Genomic DNA, 18,191 nt, shown 5'->3' on the forward strand with positions numbered 1-18,191 from the left:
GCCGTTCGCCAAGGTGAGCTCATTTATTTTGTTGACTTACCGCATAAACTGGTGATGCTGTTGCTGCTGCTGGTACAGATGTTGCTGCTGCTGCTGCTGATGCTGCCGCAGTCCATGTGCCATGTCCCCAAAATCGATGCTGCTGCTGCCGCCAGTCAGAGCTGGGTGACGATGCTGTTGCTGCTGCTGCTGTTGCTGCTGCTGCTGCTGTGGGTAGAACGGCTGACTCAGGATGGTGATGCCTCCGCTGGCCGTGCTGGTGATGCTGCCCGATCGACTGCCTCCGTGTAGGGATGGTGCATGATGGGGGTTGGGGTGCGAGTGCGATTGCGATAGCGATAGCGATTGCGGCGATCCTGCCGGCGATGATGTGGTCACGGCTGCAACAGCGGGATATGAGATCAACTGTTGCTGCTGCTGATGCGGTGGTGCTGCAACTGCTGCTGCTGCTGGAAATGTGGTCTTGTGGGAGCCGTTGGCCAGCAGCGAGGGCGAGTGCGTCGACATGGTCGGGCGATTCGATTCCGGCGTGTGGGCAATGCTCGTATAGTGCTGTAAAAAGACGGGGAAAACAAGTTAGAGATGATAATACAACACGACGAATTAGTCAGTGGGTGTATGCCAATAGTAGTCACATTCTTAATTAGTAGTTTCGTACATATGTATATACGTATGTATCTCAAGGAAGCTATAATTCATCCAATTAATAATTCAAGTGCGGACTTTAGTCACTGGTATAAGTTCTTGTCATTTCTAAACGCATTTTTTTGCTGCAAAATAGAGCACCATTCACTGTTTGAACTCGCTGGTTAATGGAAAATGTGTTGATTTCACAAGAATCCATCATTTATTTATCGTTTTTGCCAAAGTTGTTTGAAAACTGAACTGCCCAATAAAGCGGTTTGCCCGTTGAGTGATATTCAATAAATAAGGACACATAATCACAAATATTTATAATTATCATGAAATTTTCAATATGTGAGTCACGATTCCTCTTAAGCTATCTAGTTAAGATCTAACCAGTTGAGATATACACTTTTTATTAGATCTTTTTTTATTAGTTCGGGATATTTAAAAGAGCTCTTATATTTTGGACTCGACACTTTTGTATTAAGCTTGCCCTTGCGGCTCATGCAATTCACCGGATTTGTTGGCCATTTTTTGGAAAATACCGCTTTCTGTCCGACTTAAGGTCAGACCTTATAAAGATGACCACATTTTTTTATCATCACACACTTTGGGCAACAAAACTTTGGTATTCCGGTGGCTGTGGGGGGAAGTTGGGAAGTGGGCAAGTTGGAGAACCTATTTTTTTGGGTGAGCTTACCATCTGCAGGACATCGCACTCCTTGGGCACCACGTGCAGCGTGAGGACCGCCGGCGTCTGCTTGATCATCGATACGATGGTGCTGTAGGCGATGCCAGCGATCGGCTGGTTGTTGACCATCAGCACGCGGTCGCCCGTCTGCAGGTTGGCGTAGTGGGCCGGTCCGTTCGCCTGCACCTCTTTGATGAAAATGGTCTCCATCGCTTTCACTTGGTACGGCGGCAGCGACGTCGGCGACGTTGGCTCCAAACCGGTGATCCCGGCGACGCCGACACTGCTGCTGCTGCCGCTGCTGCTGCCCGCTGCACTGGAGGCTTCCTACACACCAAACGAAACCGAAACAAAAAAGAGTTAGTCAGCTGTACGCCTGAGGTGCGAGAGCTAAGTACCAGCCGCTGCAAAGGTAGGCCCTAAGTTTTAAAATAAAAGTTCATACTCTGATCCTAATGTCAGATCTTTTTGTAATACTTATAGCAACGAAAAAAAAAATGTTGAATCTTTAAGATGTATGTTTTGGCGGAAATCTGCACACCAGTTGGAATCGAAACAGAAAAGTTATTCATATATATTTGATAAAAAGCTGGTAAACTTAAAAAAAACTGCATGTCTACTAACAATGTGGCTTTAAAGACGAAATGAAATAACTAGGAATAAAAGCAATCAGCAGCTGAACACAAAACAAGCCCCTATTTATACGAACGTGACTGTGGGTCGTGAGACAACATTTTGCGAGGAGAGTGTAGATTGGATTGAGTCGCCTTGCGAGCGTCAAGAAGAAGACGAAAAGAGAGTGTGCGAGTGAGTAAGAGCGGCAAGCGGAGGATGTAATATCAACAAAATGAAAATAAAACGGGCACAAAAAAGTGAAGTGAGCAAAACGCAAATTAGTGCAAAAATAAAAATAAAAGAGAAAGAGAAGGGAGCCCTAACGACATTTGAATACCCTAATCAACATATTTAAAAATTATAGTATCACATGGTTTGTTGTTATTTTCTTTGGTCAAGTAAAATTATCAGTAAATTTATAATTTTTTAATGGTATGGTGTTTTTTATGATTGACTAGCAGTTTAAAATGAAAGATATTGAAAATATTATGAAGAATTTCAAAATTTGGAACAACATATTTTGCAAGCGCATCTAAAACTTTTCTATTATGATATACGCATAACTTCCAGGACGACCACATTTAAATATTAAATTTGTACTTTCAGCGTATTTCTTTAATAAAGTCAATATACCCCCCATGAACTTTCGAGCTGGGTATTACCGTCGCTTAAATGAAAAACAAAAAGAAAGCAGAAAAAGCAAAAGCGGCAATTTGAATAAGTCGCGCGTGCGCAGCGCTCACGTAACGCTGACGCCGACGTCGGCGTCAACTGAGGCAGCGACGCAGCGGAGTGCGAGAGACAGAAAGAGAGAAAAAGAGAGTCGTTCACTCTCGCTTCCTCACTTGCACTTCCCTTAGTGGCAATTGAGTTTTACAAGTTTTAAAAAAATAAGTTACAAAGCTTGTAAAAATATATAGCGGACTAAAAAAGGAAGAACTTTGTGATCAAAAATGCTAATGTACAAAAAAAAAAATAGCATGGTCCTTTCGCTACAACTCCCAATAGTTTTTAAACTTGATGCTTTTAAGGACATTTCTATGATGAAGAAATTAAGTTTTGCTTTTACAAAACTCTACACAAGAATGCAGATTATGTTGTATCCTATATTAAATCCCCCAAGTTTTACCACCTGTTTTATGAACTTCGTAAGATCAACTTATTTACTATATTTCTATCAAATAAAAAAAATTTCATTAAACCTGAAGTTGTTCTTAAATTGACTAAATTGTGCACTTTTCACAGGGCGTTTTCCTAATTTATTCATTTAAAGCTTGAGAGTTTGCAATAATTGGCACATTCTTTGACTTTTTATGGTAAATGTCTGCATTTCACGGTAATTATTTTTCAAAGTGTATTCGCTTTTTTTTTACTTCGGCACCTATATATGTATATTCCTCCTCAACCTATATCCTGTACCCTCTATTGTATTCTCTAACTCTCCAGGTGCGCTTCGTCACTACGTAGACAGGCGTGCACAGTGATATACTTTATATTATCTACATATATTCCCCATATCCTCTCTATTCTCTATATTAGATATATAATTTGTGTTCTCTTCATCCCCTGCATTCTGTATATTCTCAATATTTTCTATATGCTCAATATTTTGTATATTCTCAATATTTTCCATATTTGTACTATTTTTTTATATTCTCAATATTTTCTATATTCTCAATATTTCTATATCCTCAATATCTATATTCTCAATATTTTCTATACTCTCAATATTTTCTATATTATCTCCATTCTCTATTATATAATACCCACTATAACCATCATCCCTACTCACCTGTGGCCAGTTGGCCGATACCGATGCCGCCGTTGCTGCTGTTGCCGATCCCGATGCCTGGTCATCTTCCGGCGGATAGGCGATGAAGTGGCGCAGCGTGAACCCGAAGCCCTGGTTGGGTCGCCGGCGGATGACGATGAGCTTGGGCTGGATGGAGGAGGCGGCCAGGGCGGCGTTGTTGGCCGCTGCGGCCGCCGCTGCCGCTGCAGCTGCCGCTGCTGCGGATGCCGCCGATGCTGCTGCTGCCGCCGCTGCCGGAGTCGCCACCGCTGAGGCCGCCTGCGTTGCCGAATGCGCTGCGGCAGCGGCGTTCGAGTTTTGTAACATTTTGTAGCGGGATACTGTGGTTTTAAAGGGGGTGTGTGTGGACTTTTAGGTGTTTTCTGTGTTTTTTTTCTTTTTGAATTTTGTGTGTTCGTGTGTTGTGTTTCGCCTTTTTTTTGTTTACACACTCTCCTCTCGCTCTGTTTTAGCACTCTATCTCTTTCGGTGGCTGGCTTTGTGGCTTGGTGGTTTCGGTTGTTGTTGCCTTTTCTATTTGTCGTGCGGTTGGCTATTTTTATTACTACGTTGTTTTGTTTATTTTGTGTTTTTTGGTGGTCAACCTGTTGGTGGCACCCTCATTTGTGTGACGGTGGGTGGGGGTGGCGCTTCACCCCTGGTTCTCCTCTTCTATTTGCTAAACTATTTATCCTCTATTTGCAATTTCGCCTTGCGGTTTTTTTTTTTTGGGGGGGGATTTTCCTTTACATCCTACGATAAGTTGCAATTTTTCGATGTGGCTGCGGCACGAGGCCCATCGTACCGATCGATATTACCATAGTAGTGCTACTAACTCCTCTTGCTGATCCATCGACGGGTTAACGGAAATCATCTGGAAAAAAGAAATAATAGTTAGTTGGTTATTTAGTTAGTGAAATAGAGTGCGAAAAGGGTTTTGGCAAACGAATTCCACATCTTGCTTTAAAAACCCTTCATGTTGTACTTGTTTATTGAAAAGGTGGTCTTAATCTTTAGAATCCATCAAACATGGTCCAAGCTATCAAATGCTTCTGGCATTCTCCGACTCTTGACCCAATGGGTTCAGCTTTCTGTGATACAGAAGGGGCTAAAATGCGACGAGCCGTGCTACACTTTTTTTGACTTCTCATTTGACGGTCAATGTCCAACATACAAAACCCCATAGTTGAAGCTGTTTTCGGGTTTTTACTGTATTTTTTATGCATTGTAATTAAAGCCGAAAGAGGTTTTTCGTTTTGTTTTTCCTCGCTTTTGTGTCTCGAAGGCTTTGTTTCTTTTTGTTTTTTTTGCCTTTCTGTCCAACTGGCAGTTAAAAGCACTTAACTAACTGTATTTGGGCATATGCGACGACTTTGGGTCGATCGTTATAATCAACACAACTACGATGATATAATGCCGTTTAGTATCTCTTTCTTGAAAAAATAAAACTAAAATTAAGAAGGGTAATACAGCTGGTACCCCCTTTCGAAGGGGCTTAGGTTAACGCCCCCTTTTTGGTCTGCATTTCTAGTTTGACATTTTTGTTTGCTCAAAAAGTTATCGTTTGAAGGCGGGGACGACAGTCCACAAAAAGTTGTATTTCGTTTTAAATGCTAACTAACGATTAAATGTGTAGACTAATTGAAGACGTAAAAATAAGTAATGTCTGAATAAAACTTCGTCCCAAATTACTAGTGAATTTTAATATTCATTCTCTGTTCATGTGTTTCCTTGTGCAAAAAGCATTTTACATTTGCTCATAGTGCAGCGGAGGTTTTTATCACACCATTATGGAAAAACTTTAACTCAAGTGCTAGCTATATTTTTAAATTATTTGGGAATACATTAAGGTGGAAGTGCATGCCCCCTGCGTATTGGATATTGTTTTACGAACAACACAGTTAATACAAATTAATTAGAAAAGCGATATGGTTAAAGATAAAAAAGCCATAGGGAAATGTTGCCAAATATAAAAGGATTTAATAGACTTTATGATTTGCAGCATATATTTTATTGTGATTACTGTTTTGTTTGCCAGCTTTATCTCATTGAACGCAATTAAACAACATAAAGAAGGCAAAAGCGACAGCCGCTATAATAATTTGAGCCAAATCACGTATAATTACCCCCAAACAGATAGACAGACAAAAACAGATTGTTCAGATAGTAGTCTCTATAATTGCCCCATTGTAATTGCATTGTCAAAGTAGTTTCTTTTTGCCAAAGGGGGGGAGCTCGAGTGTGTCAAGTCACTCAAGGCGATAGACACACAGATAGACCGATTCGGCCGCAGATTACTGAAAATGTGTTAAGTTTTGATGGCGAATCGTAAGAAATAGCAAGCCCAAATGAGTGATTGTAAAACACTCTACTTGGCTACAGTTAGACCTTGGCCGCCTGTTACTAGTATGGAAAAAAATCATATAACGACCTACATATATTAACTTATCAATAGCGGTGCCGATAATCCATTTCAAGGTTGTTCGGCGATAGCAGAAAAGTAGACATTTTCCATGAAACGGATAATTTGCCTGACCAGCAGACCTCCAGAAGTCATCCTACATTTCAATATACATATGTATATTTCTTGTTTCACCAATAACCTATATTTATATAGGTATATGTTTTTGTTTCACCAATAACACTACATTTCTTTAGCTATAGTTATATAGGTATATGTTCTCGATTCATTATTTACCTATATTTTTTTAGTTTACACTTATCTTCGCTCGATTTTCGGATTCTTGTTTTATTTCCGTTAAGCTCCAGCAATCGAAACCGCCCCCAAAAAAAAACTCAACTTTGATTGATGTAATTCTGTGCCTTGTTCTTTTTTTCTTGCCGTTGTTGAACAGCGTTTTGATACTTTTACCGCTGCCTGGCTCATTACACGCATGTTCTGTCTTTAATCTTGATTTTGTATTATTTTACTTGCCACGATGTGATTCTGGGTTTGTATCTTTCCTCTTCGCTGTACGTCACCCCGTTTTTTCTGTTAAATTCGATTTCAACTCTCGGTCGCTGGTAGTGCAAAACAATCAAGTTAATTGTTATCACACGAATTGTTCAGTATAGTCAATAAAAAGCTGGCAATTGAACCGCCTTTTGTCGCAATATCTTGTTTTCTTCTGCTCATTATTATATTCCTTTATAATCGAGGGGCGCAATTTGAGAGTCTTCTCTTTATTTACTGCTTTAAAGAATTTTATATGGTACTATGCCTCTGCTTCTTACCTATCCATTACAAAAAACCGTGTTTTAACCCTGTCTTTAAAATAACTGAGGCAGAAATTATGATGCACTATCTTGACTAGGTTCATTTACCAAAATAAACTGTAATCATTTCTCAGAAAACCTTGTGGGGTTTATTTTAATTTATAATTGACTTTATACCGTTTACGTTTTTACATATGCATGTGTGTATATACTTACACATGTATATATGCAGCAATGACATCATTGCACTAATTAAGTACGCAGATATGAATTTAGAAGGACTCTATATATGTATAAGCGCATATTTAACATAAAAATGATTCGCTGTGTAAAAGGTATTCAATAGTCGAGGCACTAAACAGTCGAGCTTGTAAGCTATTTTACGTACGCACATGCGGCATTAGATTTAAAGTTCAAATTAGGAACTAGTAAACACACCTCCTGATTAACTAGTAATAAATTATAAATCGATAACTGCTTATTTACTTTCAGATCTTCGTTCCCTCTTGTTTTATGAAGTTTTTTTTTTTCATTTTTGTTTGCACCGTTCACCTGTCATTACAATTTTTTTGGGTTATAGCCATTCCCACTCCATATCTGTTGACAGATAAAAACAGAAAAATATGTATAGAGAGACATATGATATAGGTGTACATGATAGCCGATAAACGGCTTGGTCGTATGCCCAACTTGGAATCGATAAACAAAAAACGAAGCACAAACCGAGAAATACACACGCGGGGGCATCCAATTACGTGCAATTACATTTATAAAATTTCTTCGGTTTCTTTCTCTCCTCTCCATTAAACAAAAAAAAAAAAACAAAAAGAAATTATAGATAAACACAACTATACGTATACGTATGGACTCCATTTTTATTTCTTTGTCTATCAATTTCGCGGAATGGAAGTCGATAAAAAAGCGATATACATATGCGTCTGTATATAAAGCTGACACGAGAGCGAAACAAAAGTACAATGCAAAAAAACAGCGATATCAGCGATAAATCATTCATATGCTGCAGCTATATAAAAGGCACCTGCGCACATACATATAGATGCAAATATATATATTGCAGGGAATCGTCCGATCAGATCGTCGATCGAGGCAGGTGTTAAACACCAATATCTTCTAATTACAAACGCATCTAGTAATTGAAATTCCCATTGTGCGTGTCCTAAGCCTAAAACGTTGATACCCTAAACATTAAAGTTATTTTGCTTTGAAATGGTCTATTTACACATTATATGTACATATATATAAATCCTAGTTATGGGTGATATAACATTCCACAACAAGGATTGGATTGCAAGGAAATACGAGTTTAAAGGACTTTGTCTTATAGAATAAACAGGAAACCCGGGATTTAGGGCTTTAGTGTTTTGATCGTGAGAATAAAGTTCAGTTTCAAAATCATGCACTGATATTGCACGATCTGTAACCCATTGGAACGCCGACCTAACCCAATTGAATCACACACCTTGTAGCTAACCATATCATATAAAAGGTTATCTCTGCGGCGTGTTCACACCTCTCGCCCCACAAATCCGATCGGAATCCATCAAAAAAAAAAAAACAAGCCGGGGTAACATGAGAAAGTCGAGCCGGAGAATATGAAAAATATTGTGGCAGACGCACATCAAAGACCGATTGCCGATGCGATCGGATTCGACAAACATCACGCCCGTGTACCGTGTATTATGCACACCGAACCCATATATAGCTATATACCTGTCCATGAATACATATGTACATACATAGCATACGTATGTATGCACACATATGTGTACGCGTACGCGTAGATGTGTATATTGATCTGTCCCCTCGTTATCAGGGGGTTAGAGCCCCTTTGGGGTGCTGGGCGAGAGCCATTCAACTTGTTGCCAAGTGTCGCCGCCACCGATTCGGAATGGGAATAGCCGTACACTTATATGAAGACCAGAAAGAAGGCGAAACAGCACACACCAATACACACCGAAAAGGCAATGTACCCAGGCATTCATGTGTCTTGGCCTGGCGTCACTCACAATTTCAATTTCCATTTTATTTACCCTGGGAAATTTCAAGATCCTGGCTATATTGGTTCCGTCCTGGTTCCGACATTTACACAATTTGATAGAAGAACCACACGTTCTGTTTGGATATCATTCAGTAATTTAATGAAACTTATAGTTAAATATATTTCAAATATTGTAATTTCACAGTAATGTAAACACTTTTCCTTGGGATAAACATTTAGGGCCTTGTCTTACAGGGTGATAAGTTCGTCCAAATCTCGACTGTTTCCGATACTTAATTTTGTTGTATTTTGTTGTTACGTTTATTTTCGAATTGTTTATTTAATGTTCTTGCAGCGTCGTTTGTTTGTTTGTGCTATGTGTTTTATGTCTTTCTTTTTCCCTGCTTTTCCTACCGCCAGCGGGGGGCGTTAGGTATGGCCGATGGGTTGATGGGGGGTGGGGGTGGGCGATGGGCGGCGAAAGGCAGTGGGAGTGGCGGGAAAACTGTTGGTCCAGCTGAGCGGAGCAAACGCCTTAATAATCTAATTTCTGACAACTGACGGGCAAATCAATAAATGAAGTGGAAAATGGAAACATTTTCTTCGTCTTCTTTCGCTTCTTTCCTCTTCCTCCTCCAAAAGATATGGAAAATCGATCGAGAAAGAGAAGGATATACAAGTCAGAGAGAGAAAGAGAGAGAGAGAGAGATAGAGAGAGCGAGTGAGAAAGAGGGAGGGAGCCAGTGCTACCTTGACCTCATTCAACGACCTTTTTATTTGGTGTGAGATGAGAAACGGTGGAGCGAAAGCGAGGGGAGGGTCGAGTTTGGAAAATGGGGAGAACTCTCTGCTTGCGTGCTAAGCTTCTTCTTCCTCGCCATTTCCCAGCGCGCTAGTGTGTGCGTATTTCGTTTGCTTTAGTTGGCTTGTATTATATCATCATTGAATGGTTTACCGCGAAAATCGAGGAAACCGAGGAACACAAGCTGGAAACAACACAATCCTGACCGAGTGAGAAAACTAAAAGAAAAAAAAAGCAGAGAAGTTCAACAACACTTCCACTTGTCAATTGGTAAAAGACAAATAGACGTGCCTAAAGAAATGCCCACAAAATAACAAAAATGAAGTGAAAAACAAAAAAATTGGTTCAAGGCAAAACAAAAAAACAAAAAAACTATAGGTTTTGCACAAACGAATATCATTCTAACGCTTTCATTTTGAGAACACTAAGAGTAATTGGTGTTTTAAGAACAATAATCAGATGCTATATATACTATGCCATCATCAATTGAACTCGTATAGCAAATAAATGATTCAATCAGATCCATTATACAATCATGCTAGAAGCCTTTTTTTATTAAACTAAGTGATTTATCATTGACCCAAGAACAACATCCATTTCTCCACAGTGTACCGAATAGCAAGAATTTGCATTACCAAATTCGCCAAGCAATTTGGCCACCAACACAAGTAACCAAATATTGCGGAATATTAGGAAACCAGAACAATTTATGAACAACCTTGAACTGAGTTTCAGAAAATGTGGGTTTAGATAAAGGCATTAGAGGGTTAAAGCTGCAACGTTGCTTGATGTTAATGTTAAACCTACCAAACAAACTTGGTTACTAAAATCTTTTCGCAACTACCAAAGCAGTTGCATTAATTAAAATGAACCAAAAATATAAGGTAATACATCTTTCAATGATTAATTAAGCGACAGAACCCACATATATGTATTGTTTATTTAAGCCACACGTCTGTATTATTCTGTATTCGGTTTTTTCAATCATTATCTGAATTCTTCGAGTATGATGAATGATCGTTCGTGTAGATCTTTCTTTTCTGGCTCTTTGACAAATGTAATTTAAGCGAATAAATTCGTGTAAACATTGTCGTCTTCCCCTGAGTATTCAGTATTCAATGACGTAAGTATTTGAATAAGCCCACAGATTTTGCCACAAGATTGTGTCATTGAAAAATCATATGAGGCGCCCGAGGGAAGTTTTAGCTGATCATCAGATCGTCTGACTATTAAAAAAGTACTAAATTAAACGCTCCATTAGCATTACACCCCCAAAACAGCTTTCTCCGATTCCCATTCGATTTCGATTGGAAGCTACATATATAGAAAACCAGACGAAGAGTGAACGAATACATACAAAAAAAAAAGGCAGAAAGGCATACACACACAGGCGGCCCCAGAATGAATAAACAAACCAAACACTTTTGGAGTAAACAAAAGAACATAGAACAGAAAAACAGAATATGATATTGTACGCGCGCTTAGCTGATATAAGAACTAAACTTGGGATCCCATATTGTGGCAGTGGAGCCGATGGTTCGGTTCGACCAAAAAATAACGGAGCAATTGTTAATTAAAGGGGGCGCAAGGGGCTGAGGAAAACACTATGCAAAAACGACCTGCCCCACAATTGCGATTGCCCCTTCCATTTGCAAATTATTCAGGCCTCTGACCGTTTAAATAGTGAACTTGCCGAAAAGAAAAAAAACAAAATGCCAATGCAACTTAAAGCACGTTTTTCGATATATTGAGGGATTCACAATAGAAGTTGATTTTAAAACCAGACAAAAACTAGTCATTACTATTCTTCACTGCTAATAAACCAATTAGAACTGTTGGTTTATTAGGAATAATATATTATAAGATACAAGAAAATACAATATATGTCTACACCAAAAACACCACTTTCTTTTAGAGTATACAAAAAATGTAAAAAAAAACGGGCAAAACGTGAGAGAAGAAATACTTCACATCGTTCATATAGCTCATTGACATGGATTCCCTGGAGTTCAATTGGAAGTGAACTTATATGTCGAATTATCGCAGACACAAGATCTTTGCACTGACTTCGTTTAATGGAGAATATTCTCCAGCTGGTTGTGTTTTATTATCGTGGCAGTTTCTTCTTTTTTTGCTGTCTCCCAAAGTTCATTGGATTTGGTTTCTAATTGAATTTTTTCGTTACGTGACCATTTGCATGTTGCAACAGCAATTGCCCCACTATGTTCGGCCTCCACTTCTCAGTTTCTCTGCTGTTAGGTTTCAAATTCAAATTACGGAAAAGCCATACAAAACTAAATTACCAAAAGTTAGTTATTAAATTGCAAAGTCATTTTTCGGTGCATCACAAAACTCAATTAAAGGGGAGGAGCTTCATTATTTTTCCTTTGTATCTATTTTCAATTTTATTTGTGAGTAGTCGTCTTAGGCCCTGAACTGAGACTTTGGTGCGGGCTCAAAGCTTGGAGGAGTTGCTGGCTAAACTCGAGGTTTAAAGATTTCCACTTAGTGGTTTGCAGCATGACTGGAAGTTTTGTCGGTCTTGAAAACAGATGAATACAATTGTTAGCAGTCGGCAAAATACTAATACTAAATACTACAATATAAAACACATTTAAGCGATGGAAACATCTCCGATAGCAACACTCCAAGTTAGAGTATTTCTTTGGGGTGGCATATAATTTTCTGCACTGTAATTCACTGTACAGTCACCCTTAACTATATGGAAATCTACAGTTCAGCTGGTGCATTATAGGTATTATTTATTATCAGATCACTTGCGAACTCAGAGCAAAAACCCCTAGCTTATCCGACACACTTATCATATCAGTTACGAGTCCCGAAAGTAAGTAATCCCCTAACTGGCTTCCATTCCATTTCATTCTGGCTTTTTCTGGCTGGTTTGACAACTTGATGGATGGTTTTCAGTGAACTCTCCAAGGATTATTTCTGACCGATGTAGCAATCCGAAAAGTGTTCGATTCCAATGGGATCTTTGCGGGGTGTTTTAGGGTTGACTTTGCTAATCAGCCTGATTGGATCTGGTTCTAATTCCATTATCTTGAAAGCAGCGCTTTCGTTGGGTACGCCTCAAATCGAAATTGGTACAATTTTAGAGGAAATAGTAATAACTTATATTTCGGGTTGGCAAAACCAAGCAATTTCAAGTACCAATTCATCATTTAACATGTTTAGATTAGTCTTCCTGTAAACGATTGCTTCACCTATCGTGTTTCGCTACCAGCCGTTTCGCTAGACGGCTGTCTCGAGTGTTTACTGTACGGGAAAACAATGAAAATCTTAGGGAAAACGCACACGTATTTTCTGGCTTGAAAACATATACATACATATGTTTTGTGTGCGGGGGTGGTGTATATATTTAATTTCATAATGAAGGCTCCAAGTGCATACTCATGTTAATAATAGCAACGGTCCCCGAACTCGCGCCACCAAAACCCCCATAACCACCACCACCCCCAGGAACCACCCACTTTCGGGCCCAGATTGCATCCACTTTAAAATCCATTTATGAGTGAAAAGCAACAAAGGGTGGCGCAAAAGTTCGGATTGGACTTTCAGCTTTGGCTTCTGGGGGTTTTCCAGCTTTTTTTTTTTGAATAGAGGGTTGGTTTTACCCCCCGAGGGGGACCTGGGTGGTTCAGGGATTTCCCAGCCCTGCTCATTTCACGCATGCAAAGGGAATAAGAATGGGAGTGGAAATGGGAGTCCCCCGGTGTTGAAACCCTTCGTAATGAGTATTCAAAATGCAATTCACAGACTGAGGGGAGTGTGGATATTGGGATTGGGGGTAAACAGGAAGAGGGTTGCATATGTGTCGCTCGAGGGTTGCAACTTGCAACCATATGCATAATCCGAAGGATTTATGCAGAGCTACAAAACAGGACATAAACCGCATATCACACAAATGCTGCCTGCCTCTTAATAAAAGCACTTTAAAGGAATCACGATCGAATAATATGAGAATAAAGTGCCCTTACTTGTTGCCACAATTCATATTCTTCATACACTTTGTGTTTGATTCGCGTAAGAGCACGTTTGTATATTTTTTACTCTATTAATCCAACACTGTTATCATTATTTTTCTCAGTGCAAACAGAGATTAGAAGGGCACCAATCTTTGCCCGCTAACAGAAGTTTATTTATTTTTTAATGTTTAATTTGGTACAGTTTCGGATGTAAACGAAAAGGCTTCGGGGCATTTCATAAATTGGATGCAACTTGGTCTTCCTCCCCCAATCGCACTACCTCTTTTCCTTCTGAGCCGCTGTCTCTTTTTCTTGCAATCGCTTGACTGCAGTTCAATGCAATTGGCAAATGCAGGAGGAGTGCAGTAGGATGGAGATATCCCAGCGAATTCTACAATGATGTACCCTTTTAGTACAGCTACACGCTTGATACAAGAATGTACTTGCGAGTGACCACTGCAATTGCGATATTACTAAATAAACACAGGTGTGTTCGATGCATTCGTTTGAAGAGCACTGCATTAAAACTGTAGAAACTTTTGTACGTGGTGGACTTCTTCTGAATAATTGTTTATAATGTTTTGAAGTGAAAGCCCACTGTATTCTTGGCTTTTAAGCCCTGGCTTCCTTGCATTTCTTTTTTTGTATTTCTTACATTTTTGTTAAATACACAAGGGGAGGACCCAGAAAAGGAAAGAGATGGAAGCGAAGGAGAAGCGGGAAGAAGCGGGGAGAAACCGAGGAACAGAGACAGAGAGAGAGAGGGAGACAGTTCAAGGACCAGGCCACAAAACAGGCCGCAAAAAGCATCGCAAACCGGCTTCAGTTTCAGCTTTGAAATCAAGTCACTGCCAAGTCACAGCTACACAGAAAACAACTACTCTATTCTGCATGTATTGGAAAAGGATGAAATACAACTTCAAAAAAGTATTTGTAGGCAAAAAATAATATTTCAATTGTTTACAAAGTTGGAAATATAAAAATTTGTACAGTGTATACATAAAGATACACAAAGACAACGAAGAAGCAAGAGCTGCAACTTCAAGGCTCCTTGACTTGCCATTGTTGTTGTTGTTATTGTTGTTATTATTGTTATCTGTCGCATCCTCCGCAAAAGTCGTTACATTGCGAAAATAGAGAAGTCTGAGGGATTCGGCGAGAAAGGAAGAACTAGCGAGAGGGGATGAGTGAGGGAGAAGAGCAGAAAGCCCTGCAGAAGAAACGGAAATTGCACACATAAAGAGATGTTCTCTTTCTTTCTTTCACACCCTTCGCTATCTCTCTCCCACCAAGCCAAGTTCAAGTATACACTCGAAAAAGAGTCCATGTCACAAGGAACTGCCTTTTGAGATGCAAAAAAGGCTTGGCTTGAAAGTCAATACAAGCAATTAAACGCGAATTCTTCAGGAAGAGCAGGATATATTTTGACTATAATAGATGATTGAAGACTTAAGTTCAATCGCTTTCAAGCAAGTCAAGAATGATAAGATTCTACAATATGATTTAGCACCTTGTTCCCTTAGAGCTCCACTGCTATTTGATAAGATTCAACTTTGATTAGATTGCAACAATGGGTGCTGTGTGCGTAACCTAATTATTTTCCGCTGTGCAGCGAGGGATTTTCCCTACTTCACTGCAATAGATGCGAAGAATGCAATTGGCAAAAGCTTTTATCTATTGATTCATTTAAACGCAATTTCCTGTGCGCTCCAAGGGGCATCTGTGCAGAGAGACGAGGAAGGAAATCAAGTTATCTGCAAGATGCAATCCTCGCCGAGTGAATGCAATCTACTTTGTTGGAATCGAATTGAGATTATTGAATGAGGTGGGAAAGCGGAATGGGCTAAATGACTCAATCGAAATTCTCGAGCATAAACTTTCCATTTACAACTCAGGTTTCCTGCGAAAATGATGTTTCTTTCTTTAAATCCAACTATGGATTTCTAGCCACTGGCTATGATGCTCCAGGTGTAGCAAGTATCTGTTACATTAGGTAGCAATGCACACAGTACTATTTAGTTGTGATGTACAACAAAACTCATTCATAATTCCTTTCGCTTTTGCACTTTCATTCACTCGCTGAAATTGCGCGGCTAGCTTCCTTGGGCGTGGAGCTTTTCTCCTTTTCCGCCCCCTACATTCAATGTCAACCGCACCAAGTAGCACCCCCTTTTCACCGAATTTTCCCAGACCGCTGCTCCTCACAATGCCGATCGATATTTGACTGCCCTGCAGCTGTGCTTACCGCCTTTTGTTGTTGCTGCCGTCGCTCGTTGTCACCGGTGAGCATTAACAGTTAACAGAGCCGGCTACTGTCGCCGTTAAGCATACACTGAGCGAAAATGTGCGGGAAAAAGCTCCTTAGCTGCAGTGCAACTTCAGTACTTTCCGCCTCGAAAGCATCTCATTAGACAACACTGATTCAAATTTAATTGGTAGTAATGGAACTTTTCATGGGGTTCAAGAAGTGAAGAACTGCATAGAGTGGCCCAAAATCACTCGAAAGTGTCTAAAAGCAGGCTACAAATTACAATAAAACTTGTACACTCAAAGAAACTACTGGCATACGTTTCATAGCCTTAAGATTATGTTGCCCTTTGCAACTGATCAATTATAGATCATATCTAAAGATCTATAAAATAAAACAAAATTTCTAATAGTATGCTAAAGGTAAAACGCACAACAAATTCACTTGCATACTTTCCGGAACCTTATTTATTAAATTATGATCTGTGAACATACATATGTTTTTAACGATTTCTTACACTGCACACCTGGGCTGTTTTGTGACTTTGGTCGTTGTAGTCAAGTGCTGTCCTCCAACGCATTTGCGTTCTGTTGTTCTCTACTATCGTCCAATGCTACTTCACACTCCGTTTCCCCTCTTTGCTGCCCTGCTTCGCCCCCGTTTCCACGATACTCTGTTTGTTCAGTTTGTCTGAGTGTTGTACTTTTTTGTTTTTTGTGTACCCTGAAGTCATTGGAGTGTGTGTTCTTTGAGATCGGGTTGCTTGCCACTTCCTCTAAAATTCGTTTTCAATGTTTAAAGTTTCTAGAAACATACGAATTATTTATTAAACATCACTTGTTTATAGAGTTATTTAATTTAGTTTAACACATGAGAGGCACTCATACAATGCGAAAGTCCTGCAAATCACATTTATTTGTATCGACCACAAGAATCTGCTGAACACACACTTTTTAAGAGTAAAAGGTAGTGTATTCGAGTATTTACCTTACACGTTAGTCCAGGCGCGGCTGTTGTTTTTCCCTGTGCTGCCGCCTTGCTTTATGATAAGAGGAAACGGCTGGCAGGCAGAAAGATAGCACATAGCCGCCCACTCAGCGCCCGTCGCACGTGTCGAAAGCACCCACCACCCACTCCACAGAAGCCAGGCAACCACCCATCCACCCAACGACCCGGCAACCCGAACCACCTAAAACAGAGGCCAGAGATAAAATAACAGCAGCAGCAGGGCCACAATCATCAGGATAATCACAACGCTCGAGTTGATAATGGCGACGTTGATGAGTCTGAAGCTGAGCTGAATCTGGATTCGGGCTACACGTTAATAAATAACCAGATGCAGCTACTTATAAAAATACTTTCTGGTGGATGATTAATACAGGAATTTTGTATACTCATTCAAGATTTCATTTTCGTGTTCATTCGTATATTCATTTACGGCTTCATTTCAGAATTTATTATGTTTATTTCAGTATTCATTCGTATATTCATTTAACACTTCATTTGTAGAATTTATTTGTATATTTCTTTATTTCATAATTGCCTGTTTATCTATTTAAACACAATTTGTTGAGTTTGACTATCAAGCTGGCTACTAGCTGTGTTTTTTGTCCTGTGCAGCAGTGGCAGTCTGGTTGACGGACTGCTTCCTGCTGCATTTCCTTTTCGACTCTTCCGCCCTTTGGCTTTTCGATTGGTGCGTGAAATGTAATCACAAGGTGGACAAAGCCCAATCACCAGGCACCCTTTTTACCTGGAGAGGCCCCTGAGAAATGCGAGGACACACGGAAGGTGTCCAATTCACTCGACACTGATAAGTGGTAAACAAGCCAATCCCCAAATCCCAATCAGAGTGGTGCCCCTGCCCCTTCCATTTCCCCTTCCACTGCCATTTCCATAGTCATTCATATGAATACGAATGCGAATTCTCGATTTCCCTGCAATTTGCTTGCTCAATTCATTTTTCAAGTGCCGCCCGTCTGTTGCTGCAATTGGCTTTAGTTTGCTTTCCGCCAGGCAGCGTTGATAAGGCAATGCAAAGACAATTGCGCCAATGATGACGATTTCAGTGTGTTTGCACTTCCCATTTGTCCGTCAATATCAATATCAATATTAATATATATACTAATTCAGATATATGCACGCACCAGCTCTTTCTGACGCATTTTCCCAACTCTACTGAACACTCTTACTTCGCGTTTGATGAAGCCCGAGT

General features: G+C 39.8%; 1 protein-coding gene across 4 annotated transcripts in view; it reads right to left on the reverse strand.

The window, feature by feature from the left end:
• LOC6549756 (GTPase-activating protein pac-1) overlaps positions 1 to 18,191 on the reverse strand; it is a 38,390-nt gene that overhangs the window by 16,798 nt on the left and 3,401 nt on the right. For all 4 annotated transcript variants that reach the window (XM_015155093.2, XM_001978582.3, XM_015155091.2 and 1 more), the window contains exons 2-4: positions 3,726 to 4,599; positions 1,328 to 1,645; positions 41 to 552 (exon numbers count right to left, since the gene is read on the reverse strand). In XM_015155093.2, the coding sequence (XP_015010579.1) occupies positions 41 to 552; positions 1,328 to 1,645; positions 3,726 to 4,052 (1,157 nt within the window). In that variant the 5' untranslated portion in view covers positions 4,053 to 4,599. The remainder of the gene's footprint in view (positions 1 to 40; positions 553 to 1,327; positions 1,646 to 3,725; positions 4,600 to 18,191) is intronic.

This window comes from Drosophila erecta, unplaced genomic scaffold, assembly GCF_003286155.1.
Source record: "Drosophila erecta strain 14021-0224.00,06,07 unplaced genomic scaffold, DereRS2 tig00000126-arrow-pilon, whole genome shotgun sequence".
NCBI lineage: Eukaryota > Metazoa > Arthropoda > Insecta > Diptera > Drosophilidae > Drosophila > Drosophila erecta.